Source organism: Buteo buteo, chromosome 13 (assembly GCF_964188355.1).
Source record: "Buteo buteo chromosome 13, bButBut1.hap1.1, whole genome shotgun sequence".
Lineage (NCBI taxonomy): Eukaryota > Metazoa > Chordata > Aves > Accipitriformes > Accipitridae > Buteo > Buteo buteo.
This window is the reverse complement of record NC_134183.1, coordinates 11,667,683-11,695,627: the sequence shown is the minus strand read 5'-3', so window position 1 is coordinate 11,695,627 and position 27,945 is coordinate 11,667,683. Positions and strand designations below refer to the sequence as shown.

Below are 27,945 nucleotides of genomic sequence, written 5' to 3'. Positions count from 1 at the left end.
GAGGCGGCGGGCGGAGGGGGCGGAGCGGCGGGCGGAAGGGGCGGAGCGGGAGGGCCCGCTGCCGGCCGGCGAGGGGGGCGGCGCGCCGCGGTGGCGGCGCCAGCGCAGCGTTGCGGCCTGTCCCTCCCCGCGGGGCGGGAGCGGCGCCTGGGCCGGCCGCGGCAGCGCGGGCAGAGCCCTGCCCCCGGCGCGGCTTTCCCTCGGCCGCGTCCCCTCCTCTCGTCTCTCCTCTCCCCTCGGCTCTTCTCCCCCACGGCCCGCCGCCGGGAATGCGCCCGGCCCCCTGGGGCAGCGCCTCCGCCCGCCGTCCGGCTCCCTGAGCGGCCTTTCCGCCCCGCCGCGTCCCTGCTTCTCCCCTCTCAGGTGCGGGCGGAGGCGGTGAGCGGGTGAAGCCCCCGCCCGGCGGCCTCCCCCATGGTGGGCTTCGGGGCCAACCGGAGGGGCGGCCGTCTGCCTTCCCTCGTCTTCGTGGCGCTGCTGGTGGTGATCGCCATCCTCGCCTTCAACTGCTGGAACGCCTCGTCCCGCCAGGCCCTGCTGCAGGAGGAGGTGGCGGAGCTGCAGAGCCAGGCCAAGCGCACCGAGGTGGCCCGGGGGCGCCTGGAGAAGAGGAACTCGGACCTGATGGGCAAGGTCGACTCCCACAAGAAGCAGCTGGAGCAGAAGGAGGCCGACTACAGCCACCTGAGCAGCCAGCTGCAGGCTAGGGACGGCCAGGTGAAGAAGTGCGAGGACAGCAAGGTAGAGTGGAGGGTGCAGCCGGGCCCCGGGGACGGCGGGAGGGTCCCCCGGCGCCCTGCGGGGTGGCTCTGCCCGGGGGGGCACCCTCGGTCCGGTGTCCCTGCAGCGCCTGCAGCCTGAGGGTGGAATAAGCCCCCGAAGGCACTGGTTTCTAGAGCTGGTGCGTTGGCTTTGGTTGCCGTCGGGACACTTGCTGTGCGCTGGGGTTTCTGAAGGCATCCCAGAAAACAGCTGAAAATGTCTAGCAAAGGCAGTGTGTGTGCTAACGGTGAAAACAGTGAGAGCTCACTGTCTTCCGGGCGGCTATTTTTAATTTTTTTTATGAGCTTTCCTCTTCTGCTGAGATTGTTTCATCTTTCGCGATCAGTCAAAAAGCTATAAGCAGCCTTAAAACTACAGTTTGCTTGGCCTTAAGGAAAACGAATCGAGTATAATGTTGCAGCGTAGCACCCCTGAGCTTGTTCTCGCTGTCGGTCTCAAAATGCCTTGCACATCAAGGTCTGGTTCTTATGCAGCCAGCATACGCTTGGGGAAAGTTCTTGCTGCTGACATTACGTGTCATTTCCTTTAGCTGCGAAGAGACAAGCTAATACAAAATTCAGCTTGCCCTTTTATGTGGAGGTGGCCTGGGAATTTCTTTTGTTGTGGAAGGGAAAATGAGTGAATGCATCAACTTTCACTGTTCCGCTTTCATAATCATCACAGGCAACTCTTTACAGAGGAGTTAGGCAGACAAGTTCTTTTACTCAGTCGTGTATGGTAGCGTGTACTCTATTTGCATGCAGTTCATAATTCTGCTAATTGAACGCTGTTTATCACAGTAGGATTCATGGAAATATTACACTCTCAGGCTTATTACTAGATGAATTTGTTTTTCTGGCCCTTTCATATCACACATTTGATGAGCACTATAAGAAAATACATCTAATTGTCACAGAAAAATCTGCACACATACATGGCTCATTACAGAATTATGGAGTCCTTCAAACTGATTTAGTTTGTATTAAAGTTATGTGTTCTTTCCTACGAACCATTAAAATTAAGCCATTTGTGTGTTCAGCAAACACTTTTTAAAAAAAATTTTTTAATTTCTGAGATTGGAATAAAAAGCCTGATTAGATATGTAATGGTGGATACTGGTGCTCTCTATTGGAAATAAATGCAACTAACACCATTGCGATAAATATATTATGATACTACAAAATCTAGTTTAATTTATAAATAAGTATTCTATACAGAGATCAAAATAGTTAGGTCTGATGAGTAACAGATGCTGAACTCAAAGCAGTAAGGTTTTAACAAAGATGCTTCCGCTTGTAAAAGCCAGAAAATTGTAGTTTTCTAAACTGTTGGGGTTTTGTTTTGGTTTTTTTGTTGTTTTGTTTCTTTTTTTAAATTGAACTTTTACATGCGAATAGAGGGCAAATAGGTTTAGTTGTTCATTGCCCTCTTTGGTAAAAGCAAGCATTCAGAGACGGTAGTAGTTTGAAAACACAGGAGGTGGTCAGTCGCAGCACCGACCTGGAACTCCCTTTCTCCGGCTGTTGAGGATAGTAAAATAACATGAGTGCATGGCTAGTCTGGACAAATTAATGGAGAAGGTCTGCTGAAGGTTGATAAATCCATTGAAACTGCCTCCAAGCTGCAGGCTGTTGGAGAAGTGGCGAAGGATATTCCAGGGAAGTAATATTGGTGGGTATTTGCAGTACGGATGTTCTTTATGTAGGTAAAGTTGATTTTTGTGTTCTTATGATTCAGCCTGTGTTCATAGGGCAAGGAGCTTGTTTCATGTGCTGTTGTAACTGACTGCCAGGTATAAAACTCCACTGGTGGTATTCAAGTAAGCTATCAATTATTGGGCTGCACAGCGAGGCTTGCTTTTAATAGAAGAAAATTGTATTTTTTTTTAATCTGTGATGATTTACTGTAGGACACCAGGAGAGAAAATGCAAGTGCTAAGTCAGGGTGTCTAACAAGGGTTACTGGAAGCCAGAGCCCATTTTGATGCACATGATATAAACTGAGGTGCTGTTGAGCTGCACCTGCCTGCACCTGACCACTGTGGTGTTCTCCATAAATCTGGTTGGTCTTTGAATGCTGTCAAAGTCTGGCATCTCACAGGGCAGACAGAGCAGGAGGGGAGCAAGAAAAATGAGACTAGTAAACCTCACAAATTGATTTTTATTGTTAAGTGTATGCATACTGCAGTATATGTCCTGTATCCTTGTTCTTTGTTCTAGAAGCTACCATTTAAGGTCATGTGAGCTAGCAGCTTTTGAATATCCTCTCTTCTTGTGTTCAAAATGTTCAATGTGCCTTAATAGGCAAGAATAGCAGTATGTTTCATCAAAAACCAGTCGCTGTCCCTTTCTCTCTTGCTCCCATGTGAGCTACTGCCACGTTCTCAGTGGCAGCAATCCTATTGCTTTTTCTAAAAAAATCCCTTTAAGTGAGTGTACTTTAGAGAGTAGAGAATAAAGATCTGTTACCAAAAAAACCACTGACTAGTAGGCATAAAGTGTCTGACCAAAAAAGGCTTGAATGGTAATTTTTTTGTCTCAAAATAGAATTAGGCAAGGATGTTCTTTGAACAAACTGGGTTTTACCAGTGATCTTAGTACATTTGTGAAATTCAGGAGCTGTAATAAAACCAGGACTGGTAATTCCCAGGGTGTGATCACAACAGATCTAGGCTTATTTCATAGAAAATGCATTTGAAAGATGCTACTCTGGTGGTTCACAGTGTCAATTCTGCTTTATGCTCCCATGTCTTCATAAGAGATTCTTTGCCTTGTGGTCATGTAAATTAAGTGTGCATTCCCCAGTGTTGAGGCAACTTGAATTTCTGCGGGCAGCTTCCTCCTAGCTCAGTGATATCTGTAGTCAAGCCCGAACCCTTGTCTCTCTCCTCCTTCCCACTGTATGCATAAGAAGCCAGTCACGCTGCACCAGAATATTGTTTGCTCTTATGAGCAAATGTAGTAGTGTGACCTAGTGTCTTGTGTTAAAAAAAAGCATGACTTCTTGGGAATTCTCTTCTCCTGTCACCCTGTGCTCCTCTTGGTAAGCTTGTGATGGTCTGCTGGACCTTGGAACAAACTGGAGGAGTTCTCCTCTTTTGGAGCTCCTCTTGGGAGGCAAACAGGAGTAGTGATTGCCCCAGTGTTTGGGGAGGTGATGCATGCAGAAGTAGCATTAGTTTACTCAGTATTTCATGCTTTTTTGTAGCATACCATGAGGATACTTTTTTTTGCATAGTTTTACACGTCCCTTTGCAATAGACTCAATAAAATGATTGAATGGCAGGAATTTGTGGTGGAGAGCTTCCAAATGGCAACCATCCAGCGTGTAGGGGTTCATAGCTCTGTATTTGCTGTTGCAGCTCTCAAGAGCATGCCTTTCTCATTCCAAAGCTGTTGCTGGCAACGCCAGGTGTGTAATACAGCCTTGCCCCTTAGCTGGTGCCTAGAAATGGTGCTTCATAGGATGAAACTGTTCAGTAAAACATCCTCGGGAGCAGCTGGTTGTGTTCTTTGTTGCCAAAACTCCTTGATAGCTCCTCAGTTTGCAAAGCTGTAGCTTTACAGCAGTGATGTTAAGTGCATCCTCCAATCTTACCGCACGTTCCTGATGATAACGTCATCTCTGACGCTGTACTAATTGCCTGATGATAGCACTGTCTATTCTGAAAAAGGCAGTTGACAATAATAGAAGGATCATGCAATTGTGGCATATAGACTTTTAAACAGCTTTCCTGTGCTGTTCCAACACGTGCCCTAGCAATGCATTGGGAATGCCCAGGCTTGTGAAGCTCCACAGAGGAATATGGACATCTGCTCGTTCTGCTTTGACAGGCAATTCAGAGGGTGTTCTTGCTAGATAAAGAAATGACTCCCAGGGAAATATGTGTGGATATTTACAGTTCATCACTTACTTCATCAGGAAGTAATACCACCTGTGTTCTGTCCTGCCATACATAGAGATAAGCTCCAGTGTGTTTATAACTTTTTTTCTTACAGTGCCTTTCGATATATGACAAGACTGTTAACACTTCAGACAGCACTGGAAGGTTGCCTTGCATGTACATAGCTCCAGCATGCACAAGATTTTTGAAGTTTTTTTCATGTTCAGAGCTCATTGGGCTACAGAGAATTTCTTTTACACATCCCAACTGCTTTGGAAAGGACCTGAGAAGCCACTGAGAAATATGAACAGTACAAATAGGTCTAGACTCAAGGAGGACACAGCTCAGAACTGGACTTGTGCCATGGTTTGTGGAGTGTGGTTTTTTTTGCATGTGTAGGTGGAACAGATCCCATGAATCATAAGAAATCATCTTCCCTTTCTATCCTTCTGATGAGGGACATTTGCTGTCAGCTGAGCTGTTTTGGATATAAATTCTGTCACTTTTCTCTGAAAGTCAAAATCGCCAAAATGAAAGATTGTGTGATAAAACTGATGCTATCTTCAAATCAAACTCCTGTTAACAGACAGGCAGCCCTCCCCAAGCCCATGGCAAGTCAAATGTTTTATAGCATGAACAGAAGCAAGCCAGTAAGAAGGCTTTATGTATTATGAATTCTGATAGATGGAGGTTTGAAAATGGAACCCGCTGCTTCCCAGGATCTCCTTTGTTTGTACATTTATTGGGTTCTGGGAGAGAACTGCATAAGAGTGGAAGACAGGAAAAAAATTGGTTGTTATTGCCAGTGCCTTTGCAAAATAGGGAAGGATACTTTTTCATTAATGTTCAACAAATTGCTCTTTTTGTGTCTGTTCCCCTGTCCCTGTGTCCATTTGATGGAGAGCTGGCAAGATGGGCGCCTGTTGGAATAGAAAGGCTTGGCCGTTACTTTTGTCTTGTGCTTGTGCTTCTGTGTGAAGCCCCCACTGCAGGGGTTACTTGCGCTTTGGAAATAAAGCACAGGAAGTCCAACGCAGGCTTTCATTTAATAGAGTATTGTTCTTTGTGCATCCTGTAAGTAGTGTGCCTTAAATGTCTTGGTGGGCAGAGCACATGTGTAACTGCTTCTCAAACGAGTGGCTTTCTGATGTGCTGAGAAGGCTCCTTAAGTGTCCCTATTGGGTGTTCTTATTTTATATCATATTTCAGAGCAGTATGGTCAGAGTTCTCAGGTTACCACAAGACTGCATCATCTGCCACTCTTTCTTTTTTTGGGAAAAGCCTTGTGAAGTGGCTGGGCTCGCAGTGGTGCCTCTCTGCACTCCAGAAACCCTCTTGGCTTTTGTTCTCAGCCATGGGGCAGGGTTTGCTGCCAGCACTGCCCATGTGTGCATTGCTGCTAGGGATGAGCCAGGATACTGCAGTCTGGCACAAACAAAACTCTCGATGGAGCACTCTGTTTCATAAGGAGCCTCTATTATGTGACTGGAGTTGTTGGATGCATGCCTTGCTGTACACTCTGTTCTGCAGAAAATCACGATTTCAGCAGTTCTTCTATGGCCATAGTTCCTAAAGTTATAAATGCCTGTCTCAACCCATATGGGACAAATTGAGTCAGTCCAGAGTTTGAGTGCCTCTTTTAAAAACAAAAACATTACTTGAAACATTTTTAAAGAAATTAATAATTTGATAAAAGGGAAGGTGGAGGTGGGTGGAGGAAGTCTTAAAGAGAGGGCATATGTCTTTTTTGTTTGTTTTGACAGGAAATGTAGGTAACTGACTCAGACGCTGAGCTTCAGAATCTGTGTGGGAATTGTAATAGCCTGTTGTGTGTGTGACCCCCGTGCCAGAGTAGGTGTGCTTGTACTTCATTTTGGTATTCTGAGCGGTAGTTCTGACCTTGTAAACCAAGAATGACAACCCTGTTTCAGCACCCTTTCTAGAGTTACCATTTATATCGATCATGAAACTACAAGAAAAATAATTACAGCATCAATGTTGGCTGATGACAGTTGTGGTTTTTTTCCACGCTTTCTCAGTATGTTCTACATGTGCGTCTTTCTCTTCATTCCTGCTATATTTTGTCTTTACATATGTCTTTATGTAAGAACAAGGCAAAGCATCTTTACTTAATGACTTTGTGTACATGCATTTCTTATTTATTGTAACTGCTATTTTTTCCTTACTAAAAATACCAAATTAAAAGCTGTTGTGGAAGTCTACTGGTGTTAGATTCTCTCTTAAAAATAAAACATGTGTTATGAATATTAGGTAGCGTCACACAAAAATTTTACTTTAAATACACATTAGGTAAAAATTTTTTGCTAATGATGCTGTGTGTTTATTTTTATACACTTATGCTTTGACATTGGAAATTCACCGTCTCCTCCTGCAGTATCAGAATGCAGTGTGTTTATTTTAGTCCTGACAGAATCTACTTTTTGGATAGAAATATGTTCTGGAAATAAATTTGTAAGTCCTTGTTAGCAAAGCCTAAATAGAGTGTTTAGGTTGGTGATATCACTTATAGACAACTAAATATACATTACTTATATTTACAAGAACTTTGTATATGTCATTCTGATAATCCTTTACATACATTGTCTTTACAATGAAAACAAACACACTTGAGTCTTCACAGTCTAAAACCTATCTAACCTCCTGATTGTTTATATTTACATAACCATTTCTTCCTTTCAGATTAAGCTGCAGAACAACATATCGTATCAAATGGCAGACATACATCGTTTAAAGGGTAAGGAATTTATGGCCAAACAGTAGTTTGGCAGACTGTGAAGTTGTGTATTTTTTTAACAGCCTGGGTACTGCAGCATACATTTTTAAATGAAAGATCAAGGGATGCTGGAACATTGCATAATGTGAAATTTCATTATATTTGTTTATTACCTGTCTGAGTAAGTGTAGGTTTGGCTCTTGTAGACTTTGCTCTACTGTCTGCAGAAAGAACATGTATTCTGGCACTGCTTACTTCCAAGATATTTTAATCATTTTCATGACCAAATACACAGTTTAGTATAGGTTGGATCAGCGATGTTGTGATACTCATGCTGGGTTAGAAAAGGTCCAAAAAACATCTTCTAAGGCTGATATATACAGACATGATCACAATGCCTGTAATCTTACTGTATGGGTTTCAGAGTGACCTGGAACGGCTAATGCCAAAATTTGAACATGCCTGCAGACAATGTGCTTGGCATTTCTGCCTGTATCTATGTAGTCGAAACTTAAAATAGTAGGAAGCTTAATAATTATTGGTAGCCTGAGGAGCAGGGGGAAGAAATTCTAGAACAATTACTAGTGAAGACGAGAAATATGTATTGGTTTTATAGATAGTGTGAAGGTACTTTCTTTTGTACACTTATTGCAGAAAAAGAGTATTTGACAATCATGCCTAAAGTAACCTAGTAGTACTTTTGTGTTACTCAGAATAACAGAATCTTTCAGGAAATTAAGGAGGTTTCCAACAGAAAGGTGAAATAACATTATGTAGGTCTTCTGAAGGAAAAGGTAAAGAAAAATTTAGGGGTGGTTGTGGGTTAACACCGGCTGGCAACTAAGCACCACACAGCCGCTTGCTCACTCCTTCCCCCTTGCTGGTGGGGTGGGGAGGAGAATCGGAAAAAAAGTAAAAGTTGTGGGTTGAGATAAGAACAGTTTAATAACTGAAATAAAATGTAAGAAGAATTGTAATGGAAAGGAAGATAACAGAGAGAAATAAAACCCAAGAAAGAACAAATGATGCACAATGCAATTGCTAACCACTGCTGACCAATGCCCAGCCAGTCCTGGAGCAGCGATCTGCCCCTCCTGGCCAACTCCCTCTATAGTATTTTTATGGAATATCACTTTGGCTAGTTCAGGTCAGCTCTCCTGGCTGTGCTTCCTCCCAGCTTCTTGTACACCTGCTTGCTGGCAGAGCATGGAAAATTGAAAAATCCTTAACTTAGTTATCCTGCTATTGCTACTTAGCAACAACTAAAACACCAGTGTGTTATCAACATTATTCTCACACTAAATGCAGAACACAGCACTGTACCAGCTACTAGGAAGAAAATTAACTCTATCCCAGCTGAAACCAGGCCAATATCCACCCCTTATTCTATACCATTTATGTCATGCCCAGGTCCCACACTTTCCAGTATATCCCAATTAATCACCACCACCTTTCCTGTCTCTTGATATATACATACAGTTATCATTCCCTTAGTCTATTGGCCAGCCCTATAAAATGTCCGTTGAGTTAATTTAGTCCATGACTTTGGGCTCCATCTGTCATAACAGTCTTTCAGGGCAGGAAATACGGTGTGTGGTGTTGGATTGTTGCATGCTGAAGCCAGTTATGGTTCTATCATCGCTGCACTTTGCTCGGTTTCATCGAAGTTCATTCTTCATTAATCTGTGTGATTTTTACTGTAATAGCCATGATACAGCATAGAGCTACCGTAGAAGTAATGATATACAATTAACATCATACAATTTAATTCATTGTCTATTCTCACCCAAAATCAAATCCCCTTGAGGTACGGATCAGGTTTCCCCATCCTCCCGCATTATCCACCAAGTGCACCCAGGTCCTTGAGTAAAAGCAATCCCATGAATGGGTTTGTCTTTGCCTGAGGCAGGAATAACCCAGACTGTTTTCCCTAGCAAACCCTGAAACCAGGACAGGCATAGTATCAGAAGAATTGTTCTGTAATTCATAGTGACATCTGGCATACATGAGTAAATTGGCATTTTTTTCAAGTTAGTTTAAGAATCTTTAAAGTATATCTAGAATAAATAACAGAACTTGAGGAAATTTTTAACCTATATAGCAATATTGAAAGTTGTATACACCATGGGGCATTTTTTTCTTATATTTCTATATTTGTGTTGATTTTTGCTTCTTCATCTAGAACAACTAGCAGAATTACGTCAGGAATTCATTCGACAGGAAGATCAGCTTCACGAGTACAAGAAGAATAATACTTACCTTACAAGGAGATTGGAATATGATAGGTATGTCTTCAAGAATGTTAGTAACTGTAGGTTCGCGTGTGTGTAATGGAGGTCTGTATTTATTAAAAAGTGCAAATTAATCCTATTCCTATTGATCCTCAAACTTGAGTGTACTAACTTGGTGATGTAACTTTGACTTAGCTAGTTGTTTGATTTTTGAAGTTTTATTTTTTGTGGTGTTCTACTCCCCCCCTCCCCCCCCAAGTGAGATATGATCTGAGAAAAATCTGACTTACTGGAATTTTTCAGCATTGGACAATTTTTAAGTCAATGCATTTTTTTATAACATGGAGATTTTGGTTAACAAATACTTGAAAGAGTTTAATCAATGCAGTTCTGTAAGCTGCCAGGGTTGTTAATTGCTGTCTTTCTAAAAGTGTAATTTTATTTTTTTCAATTGAAGTTGAAAGCATTGTGTATATTGAAATTTTAAGTTGATCTCAGCCTTGTAAGTTTATGATGTAGAAGCAGGGAGAACAACTAATTCTGAAGCTTTGAGGGATGGGGGAGATTAACACTTGAGAAAATGTTTGAAACTTTCACGCACAAAATTATATTCTTTATGTGCTATGTTGAGTATTTGCGGGTTGGTAGGACACATGAGTTTTGTTGAATTGGGTTGATCTCTGTGTGGCTTGTTAGAGAAGTTGGGACACTTAGCTGTGTTATTCAGATCTTGTTATTTGAGTTGGTAGCAGTAACTGATAGTAGTAGTTGTGCATCTTCTGTGTTGACAGCCATGAGAGAGAGATTGCTTTCCTAGTGGAATTAATATACGCTGATGACAGATTAACTGTGAAGCTTGACTTTTCGGTTGCTTTCCAGGTTTTGGAGGAAATATGTTCAAGGCCATTCTGTTTATTTTACTGTTTTTCTGCTCTGTCCCTATTTTTTCCAGTTCTGCTTTCTTTCTGTATTCAGTCCATTTCCACTCCATACACATTCCAGGACAAGGCTTTTGGGACAGACTATTCTAGTTATATCTCAGGTTTGGCTTTTTGTGCCACTTCATATTTTTACCCCTATTTTATTTATGGGAGAGCAGATACAACGAATGAAATACAACTAATAATCTGTTTCTAATCAAGTCTGCAGTGTGGGCAGCAGATCAAGGAAATGAGACAGCAACATGAAGAAAACATAAAGAAATTAATGGACCAAGTTGTGCAGGAACAAAAGGTAATGCGCAGCCAAGTTTCTTTGTTGAATTAGAAGGGCCTAAAGTCTGCTATTTGACTCAGCATTTCAGCTATATGGAGGCCATGAACATTTCTTCCCTAACTTTTGTCAAATATTGTCCTGAGCAGCCCTAAATGGGTATTAGTGTAAGAATATCTGCCTGTTTTGCTCAGTCAGTGAACTGACCCTTGAAGATCAGGCTTAAAGCTTTGCTCTGCTACAGCCTTCCTACATGACATCATGTCTAAGGATTTCAGTTTCTTCTCTGTAAAATGGATATTACTTTGTAGCTCTCCAGGGTAGGATCTATGTTCTTACAACCTTATACAGGTTATTGCAAAGGGGAACCTGATCTCTATTGAGGCCTCGAGGTGCTAATGTGATGCAAATAACAATGGTATTTGAATGGTATCAAGGGTGTAATTATATCGTGCAAGCTGCCAAAAGAATATGGGCCTCTTTCCTACAAACAGATGAAATAACCTGCTTTTCTTAAAATTTCATTTCCTTGCTTTATCTCTGTTTACAAACATTTCAAATAACAAGGCAGACTTAAAGTAGATTTCAGTCAGATCTTTTCTTAAAATCTAGAGTTGCTTCAAAGTCTCTGACCCAAGGCTTAAGGCCAATGTCTTAACCTCTTTGCGTTATACTTAAGAGCTGTGTATGCCAATATAAATGTTATACAGCCATGCTGTATTTTACATTTTCTGTTCAGTTATGTGTCCATACTCTCATCTCCTACCCTCAGGATTCAGATTTGTATATAGAGGACTTCTGCTGTTGTTTGCTTTGGTGATCACCTAATTCATAAAAGTGATTTTGCTTACCCAAAGTGTTGTGGTTTAACCCTAGCCAGCAACAAAGCATGACGCAGCTGCTCGCTCACTTTCCCTGCCCCCCGTTCCCCTGGGTGGGGGAGAGAGTTGGGGAAAAAAGTAAAACTTGTGGGTTAAGATAAGAACAGTTTAATAGGACAGAAAGGAAGAAAATAATAATGATACTATTGACAATAATAAAATGACAGTGATAATAATGAAAGAATTGGAATATACAAAACAAGTGATGCACAATGCAATTGCTCACCACTTGCCGACCAACATCCAATTAGTTCCCAAGCAGCGATCCTCCCCAGGCCAACTCCCCCCAGTTTATATACTGGGTATGACATCATGTGGTATGGAATACCCCTTTGGCCAGTTTGGGTCAGCTGCCCTGGCTGTGTTGCCTCCCAACTTCTTGTGCCCCTCCAGCCTTCTTGCTGGCTGGGCATGAGAAGCTGAAAAATCCTTGACTTAGTATAAACATTACTTAGCAACAGCTGAAAACATCAGTGTGTTTTCGACATTCTTCTCATCCTGAATCCAAACCATAGCACTGTACCAGCTACTAGGAAGAAAATTAACTCTAACCCAGCCAAAACCAGGACACCAAAGTAATCTTGAATTTGAGGGTGTTTGTTTTGTAATTTTCAGGGATGTGCTTAATATTGGTTCCTTATGAATTTGTTCTAACAGGCCACGCAAAAAATTCAGTCCAGCAAAGACACTGAAGTAAGTCCCCATAATGATGACCAGGCAATATCTAAGACTGTTCCAGAGGCAGAAGATAAAAACACAGTAAAGAATGAGCAGCCATCAGATCGTGTTGTAAATGGCAAAGGTATTTCCTTTTTTTTTTTTTTTTTTGTCATTTGTGATAGTTAATGTGCCAGTTGTGTTGTATCCTTTTGCTATCAGACAGAATCATGCATTTCTCTGAAGTAAAACAATGAATTTTTTGGCTCAGATAAGTTGATTAGCTGCATGTGATTGTACTAAGTTAGAGTTTATAGGTATCCAGAGATTGGCATGTCCTTTCTCTGGGTCCTTTTATGAAAGTAGTTTCTTGCATAGTTTTGTGTTCACTTTGTTGGTTCATTCACATCTCCTTCCTCATGTGGCCAATTGTGAACTGGGGATGGCCTCTCCCCTCCCTGTGAGATGTGTGTTGGGGTGAGCTAGGGAAGGGACATGCTATTGGAGAGCTGGAATCTGCACAGAGACAGTGTCTGGAGGTGAGGGGCACTGAAACCACTGTGAGAAGTCTGTAGCTGTGTAAGTCAGCAGGAACAGTGGGGTCCTTTGGTTATCAGGAGCTGTACAGGAGGCTCTCAGTGAGTAACTATTGTGGTTGTTCCCTTCCTGTAGGCCTCTCCAAAAGGTAGATGGGTTCCCTTTTGTTTCTATTTCTTGTGCTGCTAAATTGGCACCTTTTTCTATCAGTTCAGTGTCTATTCCGGCCAGCTTCTTGCAGCAAGCTTCTCTTACTCTGCTGCCAAGAGCAGTACATCTGTTTCCCATCCTTTTCTGAAAATTTTACTGACTTTGGGAGCACTGCTCCAAAGCAGTCTTCAGTGACTTTGACAGTACAATATAAGGAGTGTTGTAGTTGCATTATCAATATGGGACATGTTCTGTGGATACAGGACTTTTCTACTGGTCTTAGAGCCTTCCACAAGAGGGAAATTCACTGTTCAACCTTAAAGGTTAAGGCAGAATACCCTATTCTTCTCTTACAGAGAAAATCAAACCAGGAGGAGATGCAGGCATGCCTGAAATAGAAGATAATGACCCTGCTAAAGCTGAAGATACTCCCACTGGTTAGAAGTATTCTAATACTTCCACATTTGGCTTCTTAGTGGCATATATATTCTGTTTGAATACCATGTGTTTCATAGTGAATGCGAAGTTTTAAAATTTGTCTATGGAAATAAAATTCAAGTGAGGTGTAAAATCTGATAATTTTTACTGTGCTTTAGAGGTTTGATTTCTCAAAACTGAATGCTTCTGACCACCCACCCCCACCCCCCCCCCCCCCCCGTGCCCCCTGAATTATATTTTCATCTGTGGTTTAAAAACAAGAAAACAACAACAACAAAATTACAGGATTGTAAGAGGAAGGCCTGGTATATAGTGTCTGTTTGTTTCATGTTAATGCTTTTGTCCGTGTATTTTGTTTTAGCTTTAAAGAAGCCACTTATTTCAGCTCCTAAAAGTGAAGGTCATCAACCTGTTATAAATCTTCCAACTGAACAGCCCCATGCTCCAAATCTGGCACCAGGTAAAATTCTTATTTGCAGGTGACAAATCAACTATTTGTAGGAAACTTACCATTTAATTTCTGCTACGATATCATGATGTTAGATGTAGGTGGCCAGCCCCTCTTTTGTTTGATGTGGTTACAAAATGAAAAACAACGATCAATTTCTGCAGGATGCAAGATTGAGTGTGTTCTTAGTCTGGCTTCCTGAGGCACTGAGGTTGCTGGCTGTACGATCTCTTTTTGTGTCGCCCGTGTCGCCCGTCCCCCCCGTCCCCGCCCCCCCCAGTAATTTCTGAGCCTTTTGACCAACTTCAGCCAAATTTGAGAGTTAGAAGTTTCAAAGATAAGTGCTTCAAGATTTCTCTACTGGACAGAGGAGAGAAATTGAAATTAGTATTCCTCCTTAGGGGTACTAATTAGATAGGGCTGCAACATATCATCAGGAGTTGGTTGTTGATCTATTAGTAGCCAGTTATATTCAGAGATTAAACCAGTGGTACTATTGCTTGCTCAGTGTCCTCCTGTGCCTGTGAACAGCTCACTTGAGGGTGATGTGGGGGAGGCTTAGGACATGAGAGAACTAAAAGTACTGTAGTGAAAGGGTTTAGAAGAATTACAGTTAGAAAGGACACAAATCTGTAGAAAATACCCTTACATTTAATCCTGGTGGATCAAATCACCTTGCTTTAACGTCAAAGAGAACGTTAGGTTATATCTGCACTGCAAGTGGCATGTTCAAATCCTGTTGTGCTAAAAAACATTAAATGTAACGTATTCGTTACGTATTTGTGACATGACCAAACAGCTTGAAGTTTTTTGTTATGCCCATTTTTGGTTCTTTTGAAAAAAGGCAACAGAAGTATTTATTAATGTCTTTCCTTTTGCAGTGGATGTGTAAGCAGATTAGAATACCAAAATTGGGGAGCTCAAAGTCTGTATATACATTTAAAGTTTATTATTTCCAAATGTCAAATCTTTTAAATAGTTCGTTTCTTTTTGTTGTTCTGAGGTATTCCTTCATTTTGACTTTTATTAATGAGAAAACATAAAAAGTAGCAAGTGAAAAGCTTGCTTCGTTGAATTTAGAGTTTATCAACAGAAGGTTGATGTGAATTTCAAGGGGACCAGGGTTTTCTTTATTCCTCGGTTATGTAGTCCTGTGATTCTGCTTATTATTTTTAGCATAACTTCTGTGACCTACTGCAACCTTCTCCTCAGATCATAGCTCTTGAAACAATAAATGATGCTTAGTGGATTTGAAAAGCAGAATCAGCAGGAGGATAAAAAAAATACATAAACGTATTATTGTTCTGGGCTTCATCAAGCACTTAAGTACATACAGAAAATCAGCTGAGAAGGTAACGACTTAGGATTGATTACATATTAAAATGTGATGAATTATCTTTTGCAGTAACATTCTAGCCTTCTTTTTGAACCATGTAAAAACCAAACACGCTTCCTCATTCTGTAGGTTTGCACAGTGACAATGATGGAAATCCTGATACTGTGAAGCAGATACCTCCAAATTCTCTCCAGCACTTAAATTTTGAAGAAAATGTGGAAAATCAGAAAGAACACAAAATTGAGACAGACCATATAAAAATTCCAAAGAGCAGAGTTAGTGACTTGCAGAAGATGAAGCAAAGTAAGTTGGCCAATATCATATACTTCAATATATTAAGAAAATAACTTCATTTTCTGTCTGTAATAGTGCCTGTCTGGAAAATAGGAACTATTACAGCAGGTGGCCTTCTGGAGGGTAAGCCTGAAAAGAAATGTGTAATGTTACTGTGTAAAAGATATGCCTTAATGTGTCATCTTTCATATATATATATCTCCTAGTCATTAAAAAAAATTATTGGCTTCTAGGAATTTAAAATGCTTTTGGAAATTACTACACTCTTAAATAGATTAAGTCAAGGATTTTGATACATGCATGATACCGAGTTACTTATATTCACACTGCATTACTTAAATACAATGTTTTGGACAATATCGTAAGAATTCAGCCCTTACATAGGGGGTCTTTGTGATGGTATATGTGTATTGCCCAGAAGTTTGTTCTTCTGTGTGAGGAAGTTTTCCAGAACCCTTCTCTTCCATGTCTGCGCAAGGAAGAAGCTTTCAGACAGGAGCAAATCATGTATTTGTTTATTGTGTATGATGGTGGTAATACTGCTGAGGCATAGTGGGCAGACAGCAGGTAAGAACTTGCAAAGACACATTCAGCTGTCTGTGTACTGTTGTTTTTGAGATGCGTGTCTACCCTGCAGCTGATACCATAACACTGGGAGAGTGTTATGCCTACAGCATTTGATTTTGCATCTTCCTATTGCATTGAAACAAGTTTCTTACAGTATCAGTGGAGGTACTATACTCCCAAGTATTAGAGTATCCTGACTAGGTATACCTTAACCTAGTTATTTTCAAAGAACTAGTTCCAATTGTTTAGCATTTGGGTGGTGAGGGGGCATTTGGAAGAAAAAACATAGTGCTGAAACATCTCTTCTTATTTGGATTAAAAAAAAAAAATTTTTTTTCTTTATTTTGTATAGGTATTATAAATTCAACTTCAAATTTCATTGTACTCTCAGCTAAGTAGTTTTCATTTAGGTTTCGCTTTCTGTGGTTAAAATCTGTCTGTACTCCAAGATGACAAGTTACTACACTAGAACAGCCATCTTCAGAGTCAAAAGAATTGGGAGGAGAAAAGGATTCTATAGTTTCCCTCCAGAAACCTGTGTTAATTCTGTGGATTGGATAAACAGTGGTACAGAAATAGCAATTTTGTTGAAATAGAATCATAAATTGGTTTCAGTGATCAATGAAAAGAATTCTGAAAGCTTGGGTTGCTCTTAGGAACATGGAACTGTGAATTAATTTTTGTCATAAAAGGTTTAGTTTGGGAAGTTCCCTTCATTAGAATTAAGTTGTTGCAGTTCCTTTTCTTGGTCTAGAACTTGACTGGCGATTCTGTAGCTTGGAGAAATTGCAGTAAAAAAGCGTTAACCTCTAGCAATCTCTTAAATTGAATAACAGAGAACTAAGTTTAAAATAATACTCCATTTACTCCTGTAGAATGTTTTAGTTGCTATTCTGAAGCAGAGGTTAAATTAAAACGGAGCTTGTGATCATATAGTCAGACTTGCTAGCAGACAGCTTGAGGGTGTATGTTGGCATAAAGGGGTGTACAGGGATGTGGGAGTTCAGTGTGTTCTCTCCTCCCCCAATGCCCTTGTGCGCCCCCCAAGGGTCAGAGTAGTAGTAGGTAGTGCCGGACCTTATCTGAGAGGTTTAAAAAGCTACCTGAAACGGTTTCTGAACCATTAACAACTTTGAGAGGTACCATCATACCGCAGGAGGACGTGTCTTTAAAAAGTGAATGGGAAGAGGATTTGAGGAGTTCTAGAGGCCCAGCAGCCTAGCTCTGATATCTGGAAAGGTAACTGGACAAATTTGCAATCAGTTTGAATACAATATGACAAGTGGTTAACACTGATTTTTCAAGAACAGATTGTGTCAAAGTGATATGATCTGAAAAGTATGTATTCAAAGGAACGAAAACAGTAAAAACAGATATGTGACTTTGTTGTAGGCAAATTAATGGAGACCTGGCCAGGAATAAATTGCTATTTGGTGGGTGCACAACTTTAAGAAAAGAATATTTCAGGCATAGGTATTACTAACAGTTTTATTTGAAAACCTTCTGTGAGGTTTACAAAGATGCATCCTTTGCTTGGCACTGTTTGGTATTTTGAGTGCTGGATGATAAACAATGTATAAGATGTGGTTTCAGCAACATAAAAGTTTGTAAACATAAAAGTAGTCTGCAATTAAGAATGGAGAATTACATGCACAGAGTAAGTGACAAATAACAAGTGAGCAGTTTGGTCAAAACCGATGTGGTCAACAGTGGGTATTAGTCACTAACAAATGTTTGAGGTGAGGTTTTTCTTCTGGGATGTGTTAGTAGGAATGTCAAATAAGATAATAAGATAGAGTAACTAACTCTTTTACCTAGTGCTTGTGAGGCCATCCTCTGGCTTTAAATACCAAAGAAAGATGATGTGAAGCTGGGAGGAATTCAGGGGAGAGGAAAAAAAAAAAAATAAATTAGGATTTAGTATGAGGGGAAAAAAGCTCTAAAAAGGCAAGGGTTGAAGAAGTAGGGAATGAATATCAATTTACTGTTTTGTTGGGTTTGGGGTTTTGTGTGTGGTTTTTTTAAGAAAGAGATCTTTAGGGAAGGCTTCAGTTGTTTTAATATCATTCATGGATCTTTCTGATGAAGTGGGGATAGGTGTATTCAAAATTGGCATGCAACCTGTGCAAGCTTTTCTTCCATTCTGTGTATCCTGAGATGTGTGAGACTATTTAGTTTATCAAAGGAGCTTCTTGAATATCCTGTGCTTGTCAGGCTGAGTGACTACAGCTGAAATGACAGAGCTCCATATTTCAGTTGTTGGGGTTTTTAAGTGGATTGGCAGTCTTCCCTGGTAATGGATTAAATGATGTGGTGGGCTAGCTTTGTAGGCAGGAGCAGCGAATGAAATGTCTCCATTGTAGGCTGTGAATGGGTACCTAAGAGTCAGTCATCATCACCGATTAGTCTTTTCCTTTTCTCTTTGCTCCTTCATATTTGTAATAGCTTACATTGTAATGATGCAATGAGGGAGAGTGTTTCTCTATCGTATATGGAAATAGCAAATCCAGGTTTGTAGAAGATTTCTTTCCTAATTGGTCAGCAGTGGCTGTTTGGAAAGGTCCCTCGGTGATAAATTAATCTCTCTGGTATAGAGGAGCCCAGCTCTGGCACACAGCTTTCACTGTAGACAATTGCCTGGCTGGGGCTTTGGTTACTGAGCACTTCATAAATTGCTGTGCATCAGCCCATAGGATAGGACTTAGTAACCATCGTTGGTCAGGCTGTCATATCTGTCCAGTTTCAGGATTGGGGAGCTTCTCCCAAAAAGATGTTTTCCTTTTTTATTTTGATAGCATAGATTTAAAAAGCAACTTTGGTACTAGGTATAGAGATGGGCACATTGCAACTGTTTGGTTTCAAAAGCAGCAGAACCTGAAAGTGACTGCAGGAATGTCACTATTTGTGCTTTTACCTGGCACCCTGGAAAAATGCTGGGTGCAGCAAACCTCCAGTCCATGCTGCTGTTTAAAGTTGTCCTGTAAGCAGATCCTTAGTGATGAACACGTGGACAGCTGCTTCAAGTAGTGTGTTTCTAAGGATCCAGCTTTGAGTAATACCCCATGTCTATTCAGAATGCATTTTGGCAAATGTTACCTGCAGATTTTAGCATCGGTGACATCCTTATGGGGCATTCCGTGCTGTCACTAACCTCTTGTGCTTCAGGAGAACATACTCCACTGTGCCTCAAATAGTCCATGCAATGCCTGCGTTACAGCCACTGACCGAGGTTTGGAGTGATTTGAGATCCACAATGCCATCAAGATTCCAGGTCTTACCTGTCTGTTTCAGAAGGCAATTGGTGCATTGCTTGGTCCGGCTACCAGCGACTCCTGTTTCAGTGTTTGCCTGGAGTCTTGGTATCCCAAGACCGTGATATGTGCCTTGCATTAGAGTATTGATGTTCTCCTGATGTCGTGTGAGAAGTCATCTACTGCCTAAATCTTTTGTACACCTGACTCAGCATGCACAGGCAGTGGACTTGCTGTCAAGACCACTTAGCCCAAAATGACTGCTGGTGAGGCTTGTGTGCTCAGCCTTTCCTCCCTCGATTTGAAGTAGCTTGAGCTAAAATACCAAATGCTTAAAGCAGAATGAAGTGCCTGTACTGAAAGAGTAGCTGCATCCTGCAGCTGTGCTGGAATCCCAAGCTCACCAGGGCTGTTCTGTACACTGGGCTGCTCGCGTGAGCTTCAGCTCACAGGCCTGTATGGGCTTGTTGTGTTTCCTAGGATCTTTTTCTAATATTTTAACCTTTCCTTCTGTCAGCTTAAATTTATTCAGTACTTGTTTGTCACGGGATTTCTGGCATATCTACAGGCTTGTTTTTTCTGTAAGTTAAGTGCATTCAGTTGTCTTTCCATAGCTTATTTTGTATTTAACGTGTGTGAGTTGTATGGTTCTGTCTGCTTTTTACATATAATGCAGTGTCCAAAACTACAAACAATAATAGCGAGGATTCCTCAATTTTAGATGAATAGAGAATGACTAATATATTAAACTTCTGATTTCTAAACAGATCATAGTTTCTTCTTGCTTATTTTATGAAAATAACTGAAACTTCTGTTTCTGTATATTTGAGCTGCACTAGATGTGATTCTTCTGCTTTTCTTCCCCATCCAGATAAGCACTATGTTATAGTTTCTGTCCTGATTTTTATATACTGCCACATATGATAGCTTTCATTGTTTTAAGAAATAATTTCATTTTTACATCTGTCCATTGTAACCACAACCTTCCTTTTAATCCTAATGTTGAAATAATATTCTCCAGTTTTACTTTCCTGTTTAATTGCTTCCACTGCGAATCACTTAACATCTGCCTTGGCAGATTTTTTCTCAGTCCATTTCCAGTCTGTAAAGATTGTATCACACTTTAATCCTGTTTTTCTCATTTATACATAATCCCTCCAGACTTGTATATTCTGCAGACTCAGTGTTGCATTCTTTAAGCAATGGACAAGCAGACTGAACTGCATTGGACTTGAACAGATCTCCTCATATCCCATTAAACACCAGCTCTGAACTTGACATCACACCATTAATCTTTCATTGTGTGCTTGGTTGACTGTCTAGTCATTTCATAGTTCCAGCTAATTGTCGTTTTTCTTGTGCATTGTTTCAGTATCTGGAACTGTTCTTAATTCTTTGCTGGGAGACAAAAATACTGGATTCAAAACATTTTGAAAATGGTTAAAGCTTAACAGGAATCCAGAGTGTAAAGCCAAATTAATTAGGTAGTTAAAAAAATCAGTTCAGAGATGCAAAGCAGATCTTTGATAGATTTTTTTTTTTTTACCCTTGACAGTATGGTACATGCTCTGCAGACATTACCGTATACAAAGTCAGCAATATATTGCTCCATTGTGTGTAGAAAAATGCCAGTCCTCCTCAGAAAAAAGCCTAGACACAAAAACTTCCCCTGCATGCTCCTCAGCATTTTAAGATAACTTTTATTGGTGTTTGTAGGTAATCAAAGATGGAGTGTTTTGTTTGGATGCTTACTCTAGCTCTTTTCTCCAAAGAGTGAAGCTTATAATATCAGATTTCACAAGATCCAAATGCTGAATGACCGAGTACATCCTTTTGGCATGGAGGTGTTCCATAAGCCTTGTTGTTCTCCCCTTGCCCAAGCCCTCTCCCTTCTACCCCCTTTCTCCTCCAGCTGAAACTACTACAAACCCCCAACTATCTTAACCTGTGGTCTGCTTTCGTTTAGTATCTTCCTATTTCTTTCCTCTCTGCTTCTGACTTAATCCTTTGCCTACTTCACAGGCCGATTCTTTGATGAGAATGAATCCCCTGTTGATCCGCAGCAGGGTTCTAAACTGGCAGATTATAATGGGGATGATGGTAACGTGGGTGAGTATGAGGCAGACAAACAGGCTGAGCTGGCTTACAATGAGGAAGAGGATGGTGATGGTGGAGAAGAAGACGTCCAAGGTGAGCTTGGGCCTTATCTCCATCCCATTGTAATAAAATCCACGCTGAGTTTACTTGTTGAATTTGTGTAAAGCCTCGCTATTTTTAGCTGATCACAAATTTCTAGTATAGAATAAATAAGCTTTAGGAATCTTTAAAATTTGGTCTTGCTCTCTGTTTGAAAGCAATGTTACAGCAGTTTCCAGTGAGAGGATTTTGATACCTTATTTCAGTTATGTATACAGTTTCTGCTAGGAAAATTAAGACACTTCAAATTTCAGAAATGGTTTTGTCTAAACCACAAATCTGGTATCTACCTAGTTGGGATGTAGTCTTTGACATTACTAAGGCAATTTTCAAATACAGAAGCGTAGTTTTTTTTTTTTTGACTACTGCTTTTGTCACATCTGCCTTAAGGTGGTATGCAGTGAGGTCTCAGTTGGCAATTCTAAGTGTAATTTTTGCACATTGTACACAGATTCAACAGGCTTCTGGTTTTCCTTGCTAACCAAACTTCAAAACTCATTAATCTGTTGCCAGCCTCATACCTGTATATGCATGCTCGCCACCTCTTGTTCTGCATGCGTTTCAGTGCTTGTCTGCCACGTATCTGGCACGCTGTCTACCATTCTCCATCTAGTTGTTTGGTAATATTTTGTGAAGGGCTTGCATGTCTGTAGGGTAAAAATGTATACCTAAACATATACAGTATTTCCAATTAAGCAAAGTGCAAAATAAAGGGGGGGGGATGGGGACGGGACAGGACAACGATGGACGGATGGACATGATTGAAGTTCTACAGGCACCCAGATTTAGATCCTCATGATACAACTTTTTTAGTTAGTAGTTTTTTGAACATGTTTTTAAGTGGTGTATTCCAAGCATAATTAATAGGAAAAGCTGATAAAAAGCAACCGATTTCTGTGGGCCTGCATCTAACTATGCAGTGTAAGCATTTTTTGGCTGGGCTGGTAGTTTGAAACTCATGAACAAGCAAAAGAAAAGTATGGATCAGAACCCTGGGCAGTTAATTAACTTACTGATAAAAATGAAAACTCAGTTGCTGCTCCAGAAGATGCGTCCTGTTTTGTTACACTTGCTCAAAACTCGCAGCGGAATTTAGTCACTCTGGATTGCTAACATCTGTTCCTCTGGATGGATTATTACTGGGTTGTAATTTGCTTGTACCAGCTAGCTTCTAAATGAAGGTACGAAAGTATATACAGCTGCTTCTGTCGATGCTGTGGAAGTAGGAGACTTGCTTCTAATCGTTATGATCTTGTAATGAAAAGGAAAGCATGGTATGTCGTGCATGTTTGTACATCTAAGCTCTGCTCTGCAAATTGAAGCAGTTGTGTGAGTTGGGTATTTCATTTTTTTTATTTCAGTTCCCCATAGTAAGCAGTGGGTGATGCCTGCCTCCTCACCACCATAGTTCCTTAACTGGACTTGAGAATACCATTCTTGAAGGTTTAACCAAGGCCACGTAACTGTTACTTATCTCTGCTAATTTGTACCATTCACTTCACCCAGCTTTTGGTCTCGTCTTTACCTGCAGCCATTGTGCTGCTGACCAGGAGTGTGGGAGGAGGTTGGCTGCCCAAGTGGTGGAGGGACGTGGCCCTTGCTGTACCTCAGAGCTCCATGCCGGTTTGCTTATGAATACCTTGCTATGGTGGCCTTTACAGGGAAACTAATGGCTTTAGGTAGCAAGAGTTAATAACATGTATGCTGTAAACTATTACCAGTAAATGAACAGCATTCCTGTATGCCACTTCCAAAAGGGTGGGTATGATATAGTAGCAAGTGGTGGAAAGTTGTTAAAAACTGTAGAGATTGTGCTTATGTAGCTTGATATGCAAGGGATATTTGAAAAAGTAAGAGCTCTAACTGCAAATGGCCTCATAAAACTGTTTCCCATTTACATGTGGCACCTGTCAGTTCACTGCTCTGGTGGCTTTAAATTTGGACTTGGCGAAAATCATTTTTCTGATCAACCCCTCTGTATATCTGTATAGGCATAATGGATTTAATATCTGGGAGTAAAGATGAAAGAGTGACTTCTGGAAGCCTTTTCATGAAGAACAGTCTGAGCAGTGTATGTTACTACCTCAGACTTATTTTTCCAAGCCCTTTGTTATGGGGTTTCCTAATAACTTGTTGACTTGATTTGATACAAGTCAAGCAGCATGGCAAGTGGTACTTCCAGAAGTAGCATTTTAGAAACAGTGTCTGCTTTAGTCTTTACAGTAATTTGTTTGCAGGGCATGAGAGGGTAGAATTGTGGGGGTTTGGAGGGAGAGTGGTTACAATTGTTTAGGGAGGGGAAAAAAACCTGAATTTCTGTCTAAAAACTATTAGAAAAACATCACACGGTTTTGCATCAGGCTAGAACAAAGCATGTGGCTTGTGCAAACAAAGCAATTTAATTAAACGTGTTTTTCTGTTGCCACTAGAAATGTGTGGGCCTTAGACTGAAATTATCGGAGGAAAATACACAACTTTGGGAGATATGCTCATGTGAATGTCAGTATCTAATCTGGCATTCTTTCTTTCAGTCTACCTGTTTGAAATGCAAGGTGATATTTAAAAGTTGTTGGCTTCTACTATAGCAAACATGTTTTTGTGGTGGCTGGATTATATAAATCAAGTGATATCCACATGCTGTATTAGTAGTTTCTTACCAAACAAAAGCATGTGTCATGTAGATAAGCTTCAGCCTTTTGCTGTTGGGAGTATGTTACCATCGGGTACCAACCTCGCGTGCAGGCTCATGAGTAATTGTTGTTGAAGTGTTGAAGAGCTTCAGGCAGCTTATCATCTAGTAGAAGACTTAGTAAACTTTAACTTTGCTTTCCATTCATGTGAACAAGCATCTTTCCTGAATATAAAGGAACACAGCTTTGAAAAGCAAGAAGAGCTTATTAATTGACACAAACTGAAGTTTTAGGGCTTTTTCACTTATTGAGGGAAGAAGGCTGGGGACCCACACAGGTAGAATGCAGAATATTATAATATGTTTTAAAACATCACTTGAAAAAAATTACTGAATGTGCATTTTCTTGATGTATGTTTTTGTGTGTGCTACAGTAAATGGTTATACTGAGGATGCACAGGTTTGTTTTAATTTTATGATTTTCCATGAGGCTCAAAAACCAAAACCCAAGGAGTAGAAGTCAAGAAGTAGGACAAAGTAGAGTGGTGGAGCGAGAGAGTCATTCTGGATCTGAAAAATGAGATGAAACATCTTCATTCTTCCAGTCAAGGGCAAAGCTGTAAATCTATTGTAAAGACGAACCAAGCACAGCTGGGAAAGATGTGGCGCGCCTGAAGTGGCCACTTACAATGCGTTGCCCCTGCCCTGCTCTCAGCTCCTGCTGTGTGTTCCCTGGCTGAGTGCGCAGCTATTCTGCAATTCACAAGTAGACGTCTTGACTGACGGGCTGAGTGTTTTATCATGTAGGAGCCTGGCTAGATGGGTTTGTTTCAGCTGTGAAGAGTAGTGGTGAAAAATGTATTGTTGAGTCTTCAGCAGTGCTGAGGGGGAGAACAGGGATTTCCCTTGATAAGAGGTTGGAAAAGGTTGAGAGCTGCCTTTCACATTTTTAAAAGTTTCTCTTCAAATTTTACCCTCAAGTCTGACATGCGAGGTAGCAGTATATAAAAATGTTGACAGCAAAGTCAATTCCAGCATTAGTAAAAATCTCGTGACTGAAAAATGTGCTGTGCCATGTTTGTGTGGAAGGTATCATCTTTCAAATCTGAGAAGTAGGTGGAAAAAGTATTATCTTAGCCTGGAGGGGGTCATGCTGACTTCTCTGTGCTAGTCCTGTCAGGTACCCAGTCTTTGCAAAAGTGTACAGTGTATTAACTCTGGAATGGGTTAAAAAATGGCAATGTAACATGCCAAAGTAATTGACTTTGTAGTTGGATTTTAGCGGGAGAGGTTGAAGTCTTTTTAGGAAGATTCTCAAATTACAGTAGTAAGTTTAACTAGTTCTACAATCTCTTAAGTCAATAAATCACTGAAACATGGTTGCAATAAAGCCAAAGATATTGTCCCAGAGTGCTGACAGCTGGACTTGTAATCGCAGGCCCATATGTGTCCTCCATATTTTCCCCAATGACTCCATTCCCTTAACCAGACAAGGCCAATTCAGTGTGGATGTATGCATTAGCAGCATGTTCTGGGAAAAGTCTGTTTAAACGTTTTTTCAGTAGTATCACATCAGATTTGATCTGAATATTTTAATTGCAGATGATGAAGAAAGAGATCTACAAAATGACCTCGTTGATTATGGCAAGCCACGCTTCAGTGATGGTGTTCTTTAAGGCCTAAATTAAGCAGGAAATGTGGATGAGGAGAGATCTCAACTGAGGAACTTGAAGTGCTGCAAAACTGAACCATTTTTACTTCTGTGTTTCTTACTTTAAAGGAAGCTGATAATAAAAAGTGATGAGTATACTCAAAGTCAGCGACATAACAGAAGGAAACAGTTCTGTACATATGTACATAGTTGTACTATTGCAAATTGTATTAAAACTACATTTTTGTTGTTACATTGAGCCAATTACTTAGACTGTACCTTATCTGTAATAATCTTTACATTTAAAACCAATATTATAAATATGGGCTGAATTGTTTCTGCAATTTAGAAAACTTTGTAAACTGGAGAACTTGTACAGTTTGTATCTCATGTAACAAATACACTGTGGAAACAATGTACAGCCAAAGGACTCCTTTTCTACAGTAATACCTGTATGAGCAAAAATACTGCTTTTCTCATGAGTGCTGTGTTTTTGTATTTTGCAGGTGAGCTATCAGTTGAGAATGAAAACTGAATGTTTAAAAAATTGCTCCTTCCTTAATGTAACAGAGGAAAGGCTATGACGGTCTTCGGAAGCAAGTACCATTTTAATTCTCATATACAGTGACCAAATCTAGTAGCTAGAGCTGGAAATTGGTGATATTAGGATTTTTAATAATTTGATACATCCTGAAAAAGTTGTGTAACTAATAGCTTATTTTAAAAGGTAATATAAATAATTCAGCACAGCTTATAGGAAATCTTTGTGTATGTGTTAAAGAGAGCAAGTGTGTTAGTGAGAAACAGGCAAGTCTACATCAGCTTTGCAGGAACCTTAATGGAAGGAACAACCCCTACCCTCGGTAAATACGTGGTATGCACTGTTTCACTGTCTTGAGAGCATCCATCCTGTGTCACAGTCACTCAAGTTAATTTACAATTTAATACTTTGATACAGATCTCTAAACATCTGCCATGTTCCATGTTTTGATTTTCTATATCGGAAAGTTTGTAAGTTAGATACTTTTTGTATTCCGTGTTTAAGCACTTTCTGAATTTTATGGAAATGATTCTGTTGGTCTACAGTAGTGGAAATTACGGTTATTAACCCAACCTGCTTCTCCAAAAGGGCTACTGTGAAAAGAAATTATAGGGCCAATGACATGGGTGATTGTACTTTATCTCTGTACTCAGGTTCCAGTTTGAAGTAACAGCTAAGGTTTGCTCGATGCCAATTCAGTGAACCTTTTAAATAAATTTCAACAGTCATACAATTCTTTTTAACTTTTTTTTTTTTTGGCTACAGGGATCTTCTACTAATCAGACTTAAATATACAAGAAGTAAAAATTTCAGATTCTGGTGATGCATCTTAAGGTTTTTTTTTTTTTACTTAAGGCTTGAGCTCTTCATTCCATACTTCTGGGAGGCAGATGGGGGGAATAGCCCTTTGCATGGTGTGATGTACTTTCAGTTGAAAATAAAATGCTGAACCTGCTCAGAATTAGATACCATACTAATACCACAAAATGAGTATGAACTTGTACCAGGATTCTAAGAATAGCAGTCTTCAGTAAATACTGTATTTAAGCACTACAATTTTTTTGTCTTAAAATGTAATTTCACCCTGAATTAGGTGTTAACTTGATTCTTCTAATGAAAGCAACATTTATGGGTTCTAATAAATGAAGTTGTTTAAAGTATGTGAGGCTTCTGGCTTTTTTTCTTTTGACTTTTAAAAATGGGATTAACTTAGGGCTTTGCAGAAGTCTAGGCATTTTGACCTATCAGCAGTGGTTACAGCTGTTTCCTGTAGGCCAGCTCTGGGGGCAGTGGTGGAGATGAGGAACTTGCTATGTGCCTTGCAGCTTGTTTTTGTCACATGCAGGGCAGTACCAGCACGTGCACCCTGGCTATTGCAAAGGCAAAAGTCTGCTTCAACTCTAGTACCTGTGCACTCGGTGGGAACATGCATAACACCACAGGCAACAAATTTTGAGCTGCTTTTACAGGTATGTAAGAGTAACTTGGCAGGTAGAAAGCCTTCCTTAAGTCTGTCACCGTGTAACCTCTGGTGCTGTAAAAAAGCT

At 40.4% G+C, this 27,945-nt stretch overlaps 1 protein-coding gene across 3 annotated transcripts; it reads left to right on the top strand.

Moving 5' to 3' along the window:
- The first annotated feature begins 65 nt into the window (after window positions 1-65).
- Window positions 66-27,558, top strand: GOLM2 (golgi membrane protein 2). Of its 3 annotated transcripts, XM_075044730.1 has the most exons (11): window positions 66-741; window positions 7,346-7,400; window positions 9,562-9,664; window positions 10,753-10,843; window positions 12,361-12,505; window positions 13,404-13,484; window positions 13,847-13,945; window positions 15,399-15,572; window positions 21,404-21,571; window positions 23,569-23,648; window positions 25,809-27,558. In XM_075044730.1, the coding sequence occupies exons 1-11, from the start codon at window positions 415-417 to the stop codon at window positions 25,887-25,889; spliced, it is 1,404 nt and encodes a 467-aa protein (XP_074900831.1). In that variant the 5' UTR covers window positions 66-414; the 3' UTR covers window positions 25,890-27,558. The 3 variants fall into 3 exon arrangements, with proteins under 3 accessions (XP_074900831.1, XP_074900829.1, XP_074900830.1); XM_075044728.1 differs by lacking the exon at window positions 23,569-23,648; XM_075044729.1 differs by lacking the exons at window positions 21,404-21,571; window positions 23,569-23,648.
- The last annotated feature ends 387 nt before the right edge of the window (window positions 27,559-27,945 follow it).